General features: G+C 37.8%; 1 protein-coding gene across 9 annotated transcripts in view; it reads left to right on the top strand.

Moving 5' to 3' along the window:
* The window catches only part of ZNF385B (zinc finger protein 385B), a 362,959-nt gene that overhangs the window by 252,279 nt on the left and 94,047 nt on the right, over positions 1–16,633 (top strand). For all 9 annotated transcript variants that reach the window (XM_069574271.1, XM_069574279.1, XM_069574272.1 and 6 more), the window contains one exon: positions 14,387–14,529. In XM_069574271.1, the coding sequence (XP_069430372.1) occupies positions 14,387–14,529 (143 nt within the window). The remainder of the gene's footprint in view (positions 1–14,386; positions 14,530–16,633) is intronic.

Here is a 16,633-nt window from a genome sequence, read left to right on the forward strand (position 1 = left end):
TCTCTGTCCTATTCTCTTCAAGAAGTATATTCAAGCAGATGATTGTGCATGCTCAAGAATTCACCTTGAGATTGCTAGAATAGTGTCTGGTAGCCTGTAATAAAATTAAGTAACGTGAGTGATTTGTACAGTTGTCACATGATTTTTATGATAGGCACATTTCAAACTTTTAATGTTCCATCTCGTTTAAGTATAAACTCAATGGCTTCATGCTTATTTAGACCATTGGGCATAGATATCTCTCTGGAAACCAGGTAAGTTTAACTCCTCAAGAGGCACTGTTGTCTGTCATGAGAATAAATGTATTTTGTATGGATAGAGTAGACATTTGTGAAATTCTCTTTTTTATTTTAATATTATCACTTCACTCCGCCTCACCTAAAAAATTCTTTTTCTTTCAATTTCATCAGTTTTTAAGCATGAATTTGGTGGGAGAAAGGTGTTTTTATCTCATTGTCCCCAGTGGGATTTCAAGTGGTTTGGGAAATAGTGAAAGAGCATCAGCTTCTTCTATTCTACCTCATTGGTAGATTAGGGGGATAAACACTGAGGGCTCGATAGACTCTTGCTAAAAAATGAGTAGATTAAGACCAATGTGCATTAATCTTTCCAAGGTCCTAGAGACCCTGTGTAATGGGAACTCTTAGTAGATTCTATTGCTCAGTGTCCCTTTTACTAATATGTTAGTACCTGATTTGGGAAGAAAATTTTTTCTAGCTCTGGGTCCATAATTGGCTTCATTTTGTGTATTTGCTTTGTCATGGAATTATTTATCCTTGAGGATCATTTTTTTCATCAGGAAAACATGGGATACTTTAATCCATGTAACAGTTTATAAGTCTACTTAATATACTTAAAAGTACTTTGTCCCTCTCAATGAAAAGTTATAGTATTTGTATAACCCAAGGCACATGGTGAATTTCTGTAAAAATGTATCATTAAATTCTGTGTTAGATTTAAGTTCTTAACTTGCCCCATTCTGTCATGTGGGTGGCAGATAACATCATGTGCACACATATAAAAAAAATCCTCAGTTGTTGCAACTGACATGACAGCTTTTGACATAGTTGGAGATACAGCCTTAATTGTTTTGTCTTGTTATGGGGACAAATTCATCCTGATATTGGCAAAATCTTGCTATTAATCTTTTGATTTATAGAAGCAAATATTGAAAATGAAATTAATATGCTTCAGCTGCAAAATAAGGCAAATGACAAATTTTATGAGCTCTTTCTATTTTTCTAGCAGTATTGCGGTGAGAGAGAGAGAGACAGATATGAAAGAGAGAGATAGGCACATACATACACAGAGACAGAGACAAAATTTCAGAGACATTAGAGAGCTAAGAGAGACGTGAGAGGCAGAAAAGATAAACAGATGGGATGGGGGTGACGAGAGAGACAGAGCAAAGTCAGATAAGAGAACAACAGAGGAAGTGGGTGTTAGAGAAAAAAGACTCAAGTCAATCAAGGTTTGGAAATAGAGATTGTGCAATTCGGGAACTTTGGATTCTTTTGTATTTTCTTTAACTAAAATTTCAACATGCTTTGTCATATTAAATGCATAGAGCGCCAGATCCATTGTTAGGAAGGTTTACTTTCCATTTGTGTCCTTTAGAGCAAAGGGAGCTTTAAAAGGCTGTTTGAAGTTCAGAAGAGACCAGGAGTCAAAACAGATATTCTTCTAAAAGAAAATATTTCCATTCCTTTGTTGCCTTAGAAAGCAAATCATCGAAAAGGAAAATGATGAGCCCTGTGATTAAATTCCCTACTTTCCGTGTGGCTCCTTATTAACAGAGCATTATGTCTTTGACTTTCGGTGTTCACTGGGGGAGTGAGGAGTCATTTGGGAAGCCAGAAAGAAATTCCAAAGAATGAAAGCAGTATAAAGGTACAAGGATAAACATAATACCCAGGGACAGTCAGAGTCATTTACGATGAATCACTGCCAGTGCAGAAAGCCATTTAGCTCTCACCAGAGGACCTTATCTGATGCTGTTTTGCATATCACTTGGGCCCCAGAAGCTGCCTGCATGACTGAAGCAAGTAGCATCAATCTCTAGGATGTCCGGACAGTGGCACAGTTTCAAGAAATCAGGCCAGGGGTTTGCCATTCTGTTCAGTACTAGAGATGCTTTGGAGAGTGAGCATCCCCTGGGTCAGAGGATTCCCTATGTTTCTCAGGATAAGGGTGTCTCCCAGTTGCCCAGCTCCTTTGTTTGAAGGACTTAGATGCCTTGCTTAATTAGGTTGTTCCTGCTCGAACAGTTTTTGCCTCACTCTCCTTCATTCTTTACAGATTTCTGCCAAATAATTGAAGATAACAAAGAAGCAAATCATTTTAGGAGTGAGATGTTGGGAAATTCCAAATAAGGCATTGATGTCAATTCTAGTCCACTTGGCAAAATTCAGCCAGACTTACCACTCTTCCTTCCCTGTCCAAATCCCCCTCATCCTTTTCCCTATGCTAACCTCACTGTTGCCCCATTACCCAGTGTCTGCTCATCCTATCCCTTGCACGGCCAGGTTTAGTCACCCCATACCAGTTCCCACAGGGATAGAACAGTGGCTTTCATAACTGCTTACACAGGTGGAATACTTATACTGCCAAGTGGAAGCCATCTCTTCTGCGCCTGGAGAAAAATGGCTTCCGGCTGATAGAGGACCAAGAGTGGCCTCGTCCATGATGGTCACCATGATTATAATACTCCGCTAGAATTTTTTTTCTGAATTCTCTTCAGTGCGTTATAATTATGGCAGCCATGATATATACATGCAAAAAGGGAACAAGATTTTAGTGCAGTTTTTACTGTTCTCTTTATTCCCAAATTGTGTTTTCTAGGAGCCTGTTAACTTTTTTTTTTAATATGGACACCCGGTTTTGAATAGCTTTGAAATGTTTGGTTAATAGTTAAGCTAAGGAAACCTTTTTTTTTTTTCTACCAAGGTGTGTGTAGAGAATACCCGCAGAGCAAATATTAACACTGTTTCTTTAAATCGAGCAAGATTCTGGGAGAAAAATATCTTTTAAAAAGGGCAATTAAGTAAACCATTATTCTTTTCTTTTCGCCTCTTTGGGTCTTACCTGTTGATAGCCTAAACACTGAATGCAAGAACTGAAATTCTCTGACCCTGGAGGGCAAAACATTTTGTGTCCTGGAGGTATAGAGTTTGTAGCAGCAGCCCCGTGTGTTGACCTCCTGAGTTGCTGTTTGCAGCCCCTTCAGGTGGGCCCATCCTGTGAGCTGCAGAGGAGAGGCCTAAAGATAGAGCCAGAGGCCACAAGGCCCTGCTGCTTTGATCTGTTCCAATAGAGGTTAGTTGCCACCACTGTTTGGAAAAATGTGTCTTTTCAGAGAGAATCTTTGTTGCAATTCTGCTAGAAATTCAGTATAAAAACCACCAGCAGAAATGTGTGTACCTCCTATATGAAGCTTTTTTAATTAGTTATATTGATCCAAGCAGTATGATTTAAAGCATAGTTTGAATGGGTTTTGTTGTTCGCTTCTTTCCCCTCATTGGGAATATTAAAATAATTATTTAAAATTAGGTGTTGTAACCAATCTTCTGCTGCTTTTTAAAAGGGGAAGAAATGTTGGCTCTTGGCCACACTGGCTTTTCTCTTTCATTTAATTTCTTCCATTATTCATACTCTTAAAGCCATTAAAATTAAAATCTCATTTAAAAATGAGTGCTTCTATATTTCAGTCTATATACAAAAACAAAACAGCCTGAATACTAATCTATTTTAATTTGTAAAAAAAATGTAAAGACTTCAGTATATGATTCCTGTACATCTTTGTACAGACAAATATTTGAAACAATGTCTCTGGGCAATGCACTCTAAATTCTACCATTAGACAGTTATCGTGCTGGATTAATTTCTCCTAATCCCATTTTCCTCATGTAAAATGAAGGATAGACTCCTAAATTATGTTTCCTGCTAAGAATTTATGAAATAAAGTTCCTCTAGAAATATTCAGCAGTTTGAGAAACATAAGTTGTCTTTCCTAGGAAAGTTTGTATTTTTAGGAAAGTTTCTAAAATAAGTCATGCTGCCAGTAGGTCCCTAGCATGCCGTAAAGGGAGAGCAAGGAGTTCCTTGGTATCCTGTAACCAAAAAAGGCGTCAGACCTCATGAAAGCATCTTGACACCATAGACAGGAGTCGCTGGGCAAACGGAGCTCAGGACCATCTCCCTACGTCTTTTTTTGCCAGAAAATTTCGTCAGGCTACTGACCTCCCAATCCAGTCTCGACCTCAGACAATTTTAGTAAAGCCCTGTCTGGAGATAATTTTGGCTTCTCTAAAGACTTAGTAATTTAGGAATGAAGCATATGACATTCCCTTTTGATAAGTCAGGTGTATTAAAAACTATTTCAAAAACCTTGACAAAGCACCTGTCAGGACTCTGTTATCCTTTGAGTTTCCTTTTTTGCGTGGTCATGCTAATAATAGTGGGTTACAATGGAAGAGCACTATAACCTGGGCAAAAATTATTTAAATTAGCTTAAAGAAGACAATTGGTTTTTAAGACTTTTTTGTGAATTAGTTGTCGTCCTTACTTGAATTTTGTAATTCTCAGATTTTTTGATGCCGCTTTAAAAAAGGATTGCAGCTAATGAAGTACGTCACACGTTTAATCAAATTATATTTTGTACTGTGTAGTACATAAATCTTACTGATTTTTTTTTCAGTGTGTAAATATAAGGTGTTCAGTGCATGGACAAAATACTCAGATATAAATGAACCACCCCTGAGCTGTATGTATTGTTTTGCTACACATGCAAAAAGTCATCCATTGCATCTTAGTACAAGATTCATCATCTTGTGTAGAAGCTGGCACATTACTACTAAACCCAAAGGACATTGTGGCTTAAAGCCTATCATGATGTGGCTTCACTGCTGTTTTGTGATGCAGCACTTCATTGTTGCTTATAAACTTCAAGGTGGTACTCAGAAGGATTTATTTTTAAACTCACCATTCTGCCAGGATGCTGCTACTACTGAAGCACTTCGGAGGGAACCCTGAGCTGCCCCAAGGGAAATTCAGGCGTAAAACTGCCAATTGTCAGGGTTTTAAAGACCCAGAGTTCTAAGATACACATTTTTTTTCTCTTTGGCATCACTGGATTCTATGTCAGTCTCCTCTATCCGCTTATGAAATTCATCACGGAAGCATTGATATTAAAGGGAACTTTTATTTTCTCACAAGTCATTTTGAGTAAAATCAAGCTGGTGGTAGAAAAAATAACTTAAAAAAACTTATTTATCCTAAAAGTGTAAAGTATTTTGACAGTATATGAAGATGTTCTTATTGAGGATTTTTTCCTATATATATCAAAGTAGTTTACTAAAATTAATAACATCGAACACATTACTTTTAAAAAATTTCTATTGAAATGTAACATATAGAAAAGTGCACGTACTGTGAATGCGCAGTTGAATGAATGTATACAGACGTGCACAGCTGAGAAACAGAACTACAAACGGAACATCTCCAGCACCCCAGAAGTCCCTTTCATGCTCCTTCCCTAACCTCATCCTACTCTTCCTGCAAGAATAGCCAGGACTCGAACAACCAGCATAGATTAATGTTGCCTGATTGTGTACTTTAAATAAATGCTACCATACAGCTTGTTGATATGCTTCTTTATTTTAGTTTTTTCTCAGCATGACATTTACAAGGTTTATTTGTTGTTTCATATCACCATATACCATTTTTTCCTATTGCTATATTCCATGATGTGAATGTTAGGTTATGTGAAGATACCAGAATCATTCTTTTTATTGTTAATGGGTTAATTGGTGAACTTTCAGTTTGGGACTGTTATATACAGTATTGCTATGAATGTTCTTGTACAGATCATTTCTATTAGGTATATACTTAGAATTGCTGAGTCATAGTGTAAGCGTGTATTCAGTTTTAGTAGACATTGCTAAATCATTTTTCAACATAATTATAACAACTTACACATCAGATAAGAGTTCAAGTTGTACCATATCCTCGTCAGAACTTGACAATCTTCTTTCTTCATTGTAACCATTGAAACAATGGTTACAACAAGCATTGTAACCATGGTTACAATGAGGTATGAAGAAATATCTCATAGTTTAATGAATATCCCTAATAACTAATAAAGTCAGGTGCCTTTTATATGTTTATAGGATGTTTTAGTGTCTACTTTTGTGAAGTATCCATTCAAGTCTTATGCCCAGCTTTCCTCCTGTGTTCTTTTTCTTACTGATCTGTAGGAGTTCTTTATTCTAGATTCAAGTCCTTTGTCAAAATGTGTATATTGTCAATATTATCTCACACTCTCTGAATAGTCTTCCCATTCCCTTGATTGTGTCTTATCCTTACATTCTTATTCTTAATAAAGTATATTTATCACCTTTTTCTTTTATAATTATCACTTTTTTGTTTACTGTTTAAGAAACTTTTGGTTACTCCAAGGTCACAAAGATGTTCTGCTTCTCTCTTTACTGTTGACCTTCTGATCCAGAAACAGTAAGAATTCCTGAGTGCCTAAGCAAGTTTTAAATTTTAACACATATTTCTATGCTTTTTGTTTATGCAATCCCTTTCACCATTCTCCCATACCCACCTCTCAAAATATTAACCATTCCTCAGGTTTATCTTAAGAGATAGTTCATCTATGGAAATAGTTATCATCCCAGCTCCTAACCAGATATAATTTCTTTCTCACTGGAGCCTCCTTAAAATTTTGTTAATAATATATGACCACTGACATATGCCTTTTATAAGTACTGATGGATTTAACTATTTATGCTCTCCAGAGATATGGCATAGTGTCAGAGGAATAGGGGAGAAGGCGATGGCACCCCACTCCAGTATTCTTGCCTGGAAAATCCCATGGACGGAGGAGCCTGGTAGGCTGCAGTCTATGGGGTCGCGAAGAGTCGGACATGACTGAGCGACTTCCCTTTCACTTTTCACTTTCATGCATTGGAGAAGGAAATGGCAACCCACTCCAGTGTTCTTGCCTGGAGAATCCCAGGGACGGGGGAGCCTGGTGGGCTGCCGTCTGTGGGGTCGCACAGAGTCGGGCACGACTGAAGCGACTTAGCAGCAGCAGCAGCAGAGGAATAGCAATGGTTCCTAACTACAGTAACTGAAGCCTGATGAACACTTGACAGGTGTTAGGCACAGGGTTAAGTACCTTGCATAGAACAATCTCCACTAGTTCTCCTACCAGCCCTTCAATGCAGGTATAGAGGTATACAGAAGCAAAATCACTTGTCTACGGTCACACAGCAAGAAAATGGTAGACCTGAAAGTCATCAGTGTTCTCCTGAATAGGTGCTTTTACTGTATACAAAACAGCATTGCCTAAAGGATTTGCCATAGTATCGTGGTTATCCCAGACCCCTGTGAAAATAAAAAGGATTGATTCATTCTCAAATTGAGGGGAGAAGCTATATCTCCCTAGACATTCATAGTACCTATTGGTGTATTAAAAACTGCAAAATGTTTTCTAGCAAAGAACCATTTCAGGCTTTGTTGAAACCAGCATCTTCTCTAAATATCTGATGACAAGAATCTTTTCACATAACTTTATAAATAGCCTACTTTTCGGAATAACGGCATGGGCTTTAGAGTTAAACAAAGAGTTTAGACTCTGGCCCTACCACATATTAAATGATCTTAATCGCTCTAAGCCTTACCTTTCTCAACTGTATAATGGAGATAATAATGCCAACCTCATAGAGTTGTTATAATTTCATAAAATAAGGGCCACAAATCACTAGCACAGTGCCCAGCATAGAGTAGAATCTCATTAAATGGTAGTTATTATTTTTTTATTATCTCTTAGCAAGTAAAATAAATTCTGTCTGACTCAATTTATACTCCCTATCAGCACTATACCTGTACAGTTGATCTTCTATAAGTATTTACTGAATTAAATAATGCTGTTATTTGGGGAAAATTATTTTTAGATAAATGTGTGATGGACAGGGAAGCCTAGCATGCTGCAATCCATGGGGTTGCAAAGAATTGGACACGATTGAGTGACTGAACTGAACTGATAAAGCATTAAAAAATCTTATATATTTTCCTTATTTCAGTATTAAGACTACATTGAGCTCAAATAAAAGTTTTAAATCATTCCTAGATGCAAAGGAAATCCTAGATTTTAAATCTCATAGTTTGCTGATAAGATGTTTCTATCTACAACTAGAGAATGTGTCTATACAACTGAGATATCCTCAGATATTCAATTCTGTTACCATAGCATAGAAGTAAAAACAGAATTAAGTAGTCAGATTTCCTGGGTCTGAATCCTGGCTCCTTTTTATACAAACTGTGAAATTGGTCTTAACCTCTTTGTGCCTCAGCTTCTCATCTATAAAATAGGGCTTAGTAATAGTTTGTTCATTGGATTATTGTAAGTACCTTTGTATACATAGTTGTGCATATATTCATTTAATATACATTAAGTATATATTTAATAATAATATTAATATACAAGTGATATGTGATAAGCTTATATAAGTACATAATTTTATATGTAAATGTAGACATGTATACACACATATGTAATGTGTTAAGGATAGTGCCTAGTATATACACTGTAAAAATGTGATCTCTGTTACTACTCTGTGTGGCCTTTTCAGAAGCATAATCATTTATCAGTCACATACGCTGTTCACATTGTTCCCTCATCCACCCTTTGTTTCTTGTTTTTCTCACATAACAGACTGATAAAAGAATGGAAATGATGAGGGAAGGAGAGGAGGAGCTGTTGATTGGTGATTGTCTTGGCAAAAGGGAAAATTACTCAACATAACGGGCAACAAAACTAGAAAGGAAATGAAAAGAAAAATCTGAGTTTAGTGGAAAATCTGAAATGCCACTCATTTTAATTTCTTTAAAGAAATCTTTGTGAATTCTATAATCAACATTGTCTCTACCTAATAGATTTTTATAGTATGTGAACTCTTTTATTTCAGTACTCACTAAAGCAAACATACATATTGATAACAATGGCATCAGAAGGAACTCCTGCTACAGGCTACAGATGTAGATTTGATTTCATTCTGTAAATGCTTCTCCATGCAGATTTTCTTTGACTGTGGCATACCCTCTTAATGAGGTGTGTTGCTTGTTTGTATTTTGTTATATAACGAAGAACCTCTAGCTAAAACCTAAATAGACCTTCAGTGGTCTGTTTCTAAAGGTCAGAGACTACAGCAGTCACTTCCAGTATTACCTGGTCCTCAACTGAGGTTTTGTTGTGCTGGATTATAGCATAATCCATTGACATAATAAGGCACCTATTATGTTACAGAGGCAGTAAGTGAGTTGATTTTCACGTATTATTGGTTTCACAGTATGATGAATACAACTTGGCTTTTGCCATGAAAATGAAACTTATGAGAGAGAGCTAATTGCATTCTTATGGGAGAATATATGGATGTGCGGAATTTCTACAGTGAGAGTGGTGACTGTTAGATCTTTGAGTTGTTCAAAGGAATTTTATATAAATGAATGAATGTATATTTATAGTGATATAAAATAAGGTGGATCCCTATTATGTCTCGATTTATTATGATGTATATAAGATAATATCCTAAGCTTTGAGACAGAAATACACACAGGAAGTATTTTACATAATATTGCCAAATCCTTGGTATAAAAGACAGTATTGGCTCTGTCCCATGAGAATAGCATCATAATAGGAACATTGTACCACCCTTTGTGTTGAAATACCTGCTCATTATATTTTCAGTCTTTTTGTTCCTCCGTGAGTCCTTGAGTTTTAGAAAAATTAAGCATTTCCTTGCAGGGTGCAATGCTGTTTGGCCCAACTGCTGCTTGTGTCTCCCACTGACTTTTGGGCATCCTGAGGTGAGGAGAAATGTTCCCCAGCAGCAGCAGCAGCAGCAGCAGAATCTGGAATAAGATGACAGAGGGGTCAAAGCTCAAACTAACTTGTGCAAAATGTGCAGTTTATTCTACTCATTTTCCACTTGCAGAAACATCCTTTGAAGCAATCAGTTTTGGTAAAGTGATATTAAGGAGCAGGTTTTAAAAGTGAAAACAGCAGGGTTGAGGTGAGGGAATTGATGAAAGCATAGTTAATATTTATTCAGAAGATCTACCAGTACTTTAAAACAATCTGTGTTTAACATGGCAAATTGTCTGTCATTAAAATGCTAATGAAATGGTAAACAACTGCTAAGTTTTCTATGCTAATGAATGGTGGCAGCTAAGTAGTTCTCAAGCCCTGTCTTTATTAGCACAGAGATTTGATTGGATAAGGGGGATCATTGTGCATTCTGACCTTTGTGGATGGAGCAATCTGTTTGTCAAGTTCCATGCTGCAGTCTATTTGATTTGAGTTTGTTAGTACAAATGACTCTTGCAGGCTCTCAGGGGCCATGTATTACTGTGTTATCAGAGCCACCATTGTGGGCTTAGAGAAAGAATTTTGCTTCCCTTTGTGAGACCCACAGTGGCAAAATAATTATACATTTGTTCATTGGGCATGTTAAAAGACAGAAGTCGACTGAGTAAATGTTGAAGATCTGATTGGTTTTATTGAACGATTCACGCATCAGACAGCATCCCCGCAGTGAACAGGCTACAGAAAGGGAAGATTTTGCCAACCTAAAAAAAAATGCACAACATGAGAGTTGTGAGTTAAGTTTTATTGGGGGCAAAATGAAGACTATAGCCCGAGAGATAGCAATTCAGATAGCTCTGAGAAACTACTTCAGTGAGGTATGGGGGAAAGTCAGTGTGTATGTCCTTTTGGTGAAGGGGGAGTACATGCAGTCAAATAAATATTTTTTGCAGCAGGTTTCTGCTAGCCATGAGGAATCAGCATCACCATAAAGGATTTTAGTTCTTTTCTAGATATGAGGAGATGTAAGAATTGTCCTTATAAAAAATCAGATCCTGAAAATATCTGTCTGAAGACCTGTTCTGGCAGATTTTCTCAGAGCACAGAGCATGTCACTTCTACTCTACTCTGAGCTCCTTTCAGGGGGATGCTGCAAGTCAGCAGCGACAGCAACACCTGATTTAATCCTTGTAGAGGAGGATGTCAAGTGCCAATGGCAAATGACAATTTGTAGTTGATGATTTTTAAAGGCATGGCAAGAAAATCATAAACAAAAGGGATTATTTCAAACCTTAATAACCTATCTATGGGGGACAGAAGGGGTCTGTGTGAAAGATTACCACATCTTCCTTTGGTTGATGGAGAGGGCCCACATGACCAGTCGCCTCACTGGCGCTCACCAGAAGATTCCACCTTAACTGGTTAGGATTACATTCTTGGGTTTACATTCCTAGGTTGTAACTGCAGTTAGGTTAGGTACTAGCAGAAGTGACTCCATTTTAGGTCTTCTCTTTTTTAACAGGCAGCTATAAGTATACTGTATACTTTTATACTTTAGACTTTTGACAACTATAATAGCTATAAATTGTAAAAGGCCATTGATCTAATATAATAAATATCTGTCTTTCAACTTAGCTAAGATTTTGAAGCAAAGCTTTTAAGATAAATATTTTAGTAAATGCCTCTGTAGCATTTGACACATTGATATAATACATCATCTTGGATCTACAAGCTCTGAAGTTAGCAAGGAATGTAACATACCTAATCAGAAGAATGATGTGTAATTAAATGCAAGGTGGTTATGTGAATGCCCGGTTGAGATCAAAGTATTTACTTTGTAGGGCCTTGCACATCACAGACAGTCAAATATATATCAAATAAAGAAGGAACTTTTTTAAAGTGAAAAAATATATAGAGTATTTACTTTGACGTTAGGGGGAAAAAAGAACAATTCTGTTTGATCTATACTTTTAGCTGATTCTCTTTTTGCTGAGTCCTACTCTATATTCCCTAATGCATAGATTGACGTAAAGACTTGCCATTAGAGATAAATGCTTTAGATGCTCTTCTCATTTTTCCTGTTTTTAGGATCAATGTAAATAAGGTATGACAGTCTTTTAACACTATTGCCAATAATGTTCTGAAATTATTTGAAAAATGATGCAGAGTTTATTAAGGAAATTCATTACCAAAAAAAATCACTGAAATAAAAATTTTAGCTATTCTGAGACACTATGAAAAAAGACTGATGGAAATATCAATAGTCGGAGCATTTTCCCATGTTGTTCATTTCTCCTTGAAGTCAACAGATTTTAGGCATATAATTATTTGTGGTCCTATAGGACTTCCCCACTCCAGTACTCTTGCCTGGAAAATCCCATGGATAGAGGAGCCTGGTAGTCTGCAGTCCATGGGGTCGCTAAGAGTCGGACACAACTGAGCGACTTCACTTTCACTTTTCACTTTCATGCATTGGAGAAGGAAATGGCAACCCATGCCAGTGTTCTTGCCTGGAGAATCCCAGGGACAGGGGAGCCTGGTGGGCTGCCGTCTATGGGGTCGCACAGAGTTAGACACGACTGAAATGACTTAGTAGCAGCAGAAGCAGCAGCAGGACTTCCCTGGTAGCTCAGCTGATAAAGAATCTGCCTGCGATGCAGGAGACCCCAGTGCAATGCCTGGGTTGGGAAGATGCCCTGGAGAAGGGATAGGCTATCCAGTCCAGTATTCTTGGGCTTCCCTGGTAGCTCAGATGGTAAAGAATCTGCCCACGATGCGAGATACCTAGGTTCAATCCCTGGGTTGGGAAGAGTCCCTGGAAGAGGGCATGGCAACCCACCCAGTGTTCTTGCCTGGAGAAACTCCATGGACAGAGGGGCCTGGTGGGCTATAATCCATGGAGTTCCAAAGAGTCAGACACTACTGAGTGACTAAGCACAGCACATTATCAGCATGTCAGAGAAAACTGGAACCTTCATACACTGCCAGTGGTAATATGAAATGGTTTAGCCATTTTGCAAGACAGCCTGAAAGTTCTCAAAAGGTTAAACCATTTGACTATCATATGACCCAACAATCCCCAGTTCCACTTTTAGGTGTATATCTAAGTGAACTAGAAACATTGTCACACAAAAGTTTATAAACAAATGTTCATATCAGCATTATTCATAATGGCCCCAAAGTGGAAACAGCCCAAATATCCATCAACTGATGAATAAGTAATAAAAAATGGTACATCTACAATAGAATGTTATTAATCATTTAAAAGGACTGACATTCTGATACATGCTACAACATGAATGCATCTTAAAAGCATGCCAAGTAAAAGAAAACAGTCACGAAAGACCTCATGTTATGTGATTTCATTTATGTAAAATGTCCAGAAAAGACAAATCTGTAGAGACAGAAAGTAGGTCAGTGGCTACCAAGAGCTGGAGGTGTTGGGAGAAAGTGAGAGTGACTGCTAATAAGTATGGAGTTTCTTTTAGGGATCATGAAAATCGAGTATCGATTATGGTCCTGGTTGCACAGGACTCTGAATATCTGAAAATCATTTAGTTGTACACTCTAAGTGTGTGAATTTCATCTTTATCTGCCTGTCATATTTTGTTTCAAAAGGGCATATCAGAGCCTGTCTCCCAGAGAGCCACCTGCATTAGCAGTTACTGATCTGCAGTATGTGGAGACTGCAGACTAAAGAAAAACATGTGTTATGGTGGATGGCAGTGTTTTAAATCTCCTACAGACAGCTTATACCAGATATATAAAGACAACTAATAGACTTGTTAAAGGGCTAGTTACTAAAATAATGCAAGGCTCATTAGAAATAAAAGGTGAAATAAAAAGTTTAGTTCCACCTCCTCTGTGTCCCTCCAAAACCCTGCCACATCGTCCCTCTGTTTGGATTCTCTTAACTCTCCAGTGTCTAGACTAAGGACAACCTTCTAATTTTTTTTTTAGAGAACAAATTGTCCAAGTGATAACTTTCTTGGAAGTAGACCATAACTATGAGTCCAAGGTTTCTTCCTTGGGTGAAAACCCTATGCCTATCTCTGATTTGCATAAAATGCTCCCACAGACCAGTCAATAATTATGAATAATAAAGAGCATCTGGCTTCAAGAGGCTCCTCCCCTCCTCTCTCCTACATTTTTTGGCCAGTTGGAGGCAAGAGTTGAACAAGAGGTGCTATTCTGCCCCACATGCCAGCAGGGTCTGTGTACTGTGTGTCTCAGCAGAGTCTGAGCAGCCCTGGCCTTTGCCATAGGGAAGCATCCTGTATCACTGTCTTAGACATTGAGCAAGAAGACCCTTTTTAACAGTATTTTCTCCTCCTGTGCCATTTGCTGACTGCCAGCATAACTCTGTGGTTGTTTCATTACAAAGTCATGTCCAGCGACTTAGCATAACTCTTGCTTGCAAGTTGCAGCGCAGCAGTCCTGTTTATGTGCTTTAAGCTGGGGAGGGAGATGGATGTGAGCAAGAGGTTACATTCATTTTTGTTTTGTTCTTGGCAGGCGGTACATGCCATACTACTACCCTTCCTGCTCTTGTGCGCGCACCTACCCTGATGATGCAGCCTTCACTGGATATCAAACCGTTTATGTCATTTCCAGTGGACAGTAATTCTGCTGTTGGGCTCTTTCCAAATTTTAACACAGTGAGTATATGCATTTTTATTTTATTAATCTCCTCCTCAATCTCTTTCATTGCAGTTGTGAATAGGCAGTAGATGTGACCTGTGCCCAAGTGTGTAATTTTATACCATATATTGGTTATGCAACTCAGCTGTATTATGCAAGATAATGCTTCACCCATGAGAATTAGTCCAAACAAAGCCAGCATATTTACTTTACAAATATTTACGCAGGCAACTCTCACCTGTTGCTTTGTGTAATTTTGATAGACTTTTCAGGGACTTCAGAACCTATGTTATTTCTGGGATGCTGTTCCCATGCTCAGGAGCACAATTTAGAGATCTCAAGTCACATTGATTTTTCCTTGCTACTAGAAAGAAAAAAAAAAGTGTATTTTTCAGCTCTCTGGGGACATTTTTATTTGGAAGATTTTTTTAGATAAAGACTCTTACACAAACAGAAATTTTATTTGGAAGCTAGTGTAGATTATGTGAATCTGATGCTATTAGTATAAAGAAAAAATTCACTTCAGATCTATATGTTAGTTGTCCACATGATACTTTGACATTCCTTTTAAAACATGATAAATATCAGTGAATTACCTGTAATTGCCAATGTTCTTTATTCAGGGCAGCTAACCTTTTATCTTAATGACAGTTTTTATAGGTATGCCACGTGGAGCATGACACCCTTCAACAATAGAATTCCGCCCAAAATCTGTCCATACCCAACTTCTAAGCTTACAGTAAAAGAAAAGGTTAACCAGTTCAGATAATTGCATAAATTATGTCTGTTCAGTCAATGAATACCACCAGTTGGGGCATGATGGTCTACATGAATGATCCAACATTATAGAATAGAAGCTACCATAATCAAGAAAAAGAACTGCATTATCAGCATCACCAGACAGGGCACATCTGAAGCACTGCCAAATATTTCCTTCTGCAGATTTATCTTCTGTATGAAGTGAAAAAAGCAACAGGACTTTTCCTCAAGGATTGTAAATAAAATCTGCTGACAGGCCTTCTGTCGTAACTTAGGCCTTGTAAGGTAATTAAAGGGTCATTGGTCAGCCAGCTTTTTAAAGAGCACTGGCCTTGACTTAGCAAGTAAATGGTTGAATGTTTTCATCTTCTTGGGGTTTTTCAGACACAAGTCACACAATTTTTTTTAAAGGCCTAAAATGGTGAACACTGTTTCTAGTGAAGTGGAGCAGCTCAGTAAGATAAATCACACCTGCCCTGCTCACATTAATCCATCAGGAGTGGCCATGCCAAAGCAACACATTGTGCCATTTTAGAGAATGAACTGAAGCATGCCTGTTCTATCCTCTGTCTAAACATGGGTGATGCGTTCCAGACATAATTAAGCTATACTTCTGAAAACATTTATTAGATATTCGTGTTTTGATTAATGTACTTTTGAAAGACAGCATTTATAACCACTGCAGAAGTCCAGTCACTGTCAGAAAGCAGAACTGAAAATGTGAGTAAGCATAAATGTCTCCTATGGTGGTTTACCTCTCCGTATTTTTTTTTTTTAACACAAGTAGTACTTATTTCAAAAATTCAAATAAAACATTAACATTCAAAGCAAAATGTCAAAGTCACTGTTCCTTACTGCTGTAGACACACTCCCTTCACTAGAGAAAAGTGCTCTCAGCAGCTGGCATGCATTCTTCCAGCCCCTTCTAGAAGTATGTTATGTACATGTATAACAGGAACCTACCATCTGATTAGCGCTGTTCTCTAAGTCACTTTTAGAGAACTTCTAAATGTCTTACATATACTTCTCTGTTTTTAATGGCTGTGAACCAACAGTGGAAAGAATATTTTATAAGTTCAAAAAAGAAACAGCCTTATAGTGGCTTGTTAATGTTGTATAGGGCTTACAGGTGCACTGATGTTAGTCACAGTTGTGCCCAGCTCTTTGCAGCCCCATAGATCCCACCAGGCTTCTCTGTCCATGGGGTTCTCCAGGCAAGAATACTGAGTGGATTGCCATGCCCTCCTCCAGGAGAACCTTCCCGACCCAGGGATCGAATTCAGGTCTCCTGCATTGCAGGCAGATTCTTTACTGTCTGAGCCACCACAGCAATTAACCATATGATATATTAATATTTGGGAG

This window comes from Ovis canadensis, chromosome 2 (genome assembly GCF_042477335.2).
Source record: "Ovis canadensis isolate MfBH-ARS-UI-01 breed Bighorn chromosome 2, ARS-UI_OviCan_v2, whole genome shotgun sequence".
Taxonomy (NCBI): Eukaryota; Metazoa; Chordata; class Mammalia; order Artiodactyla; family Bovidae; genus Ovis; species Ovis canadensis.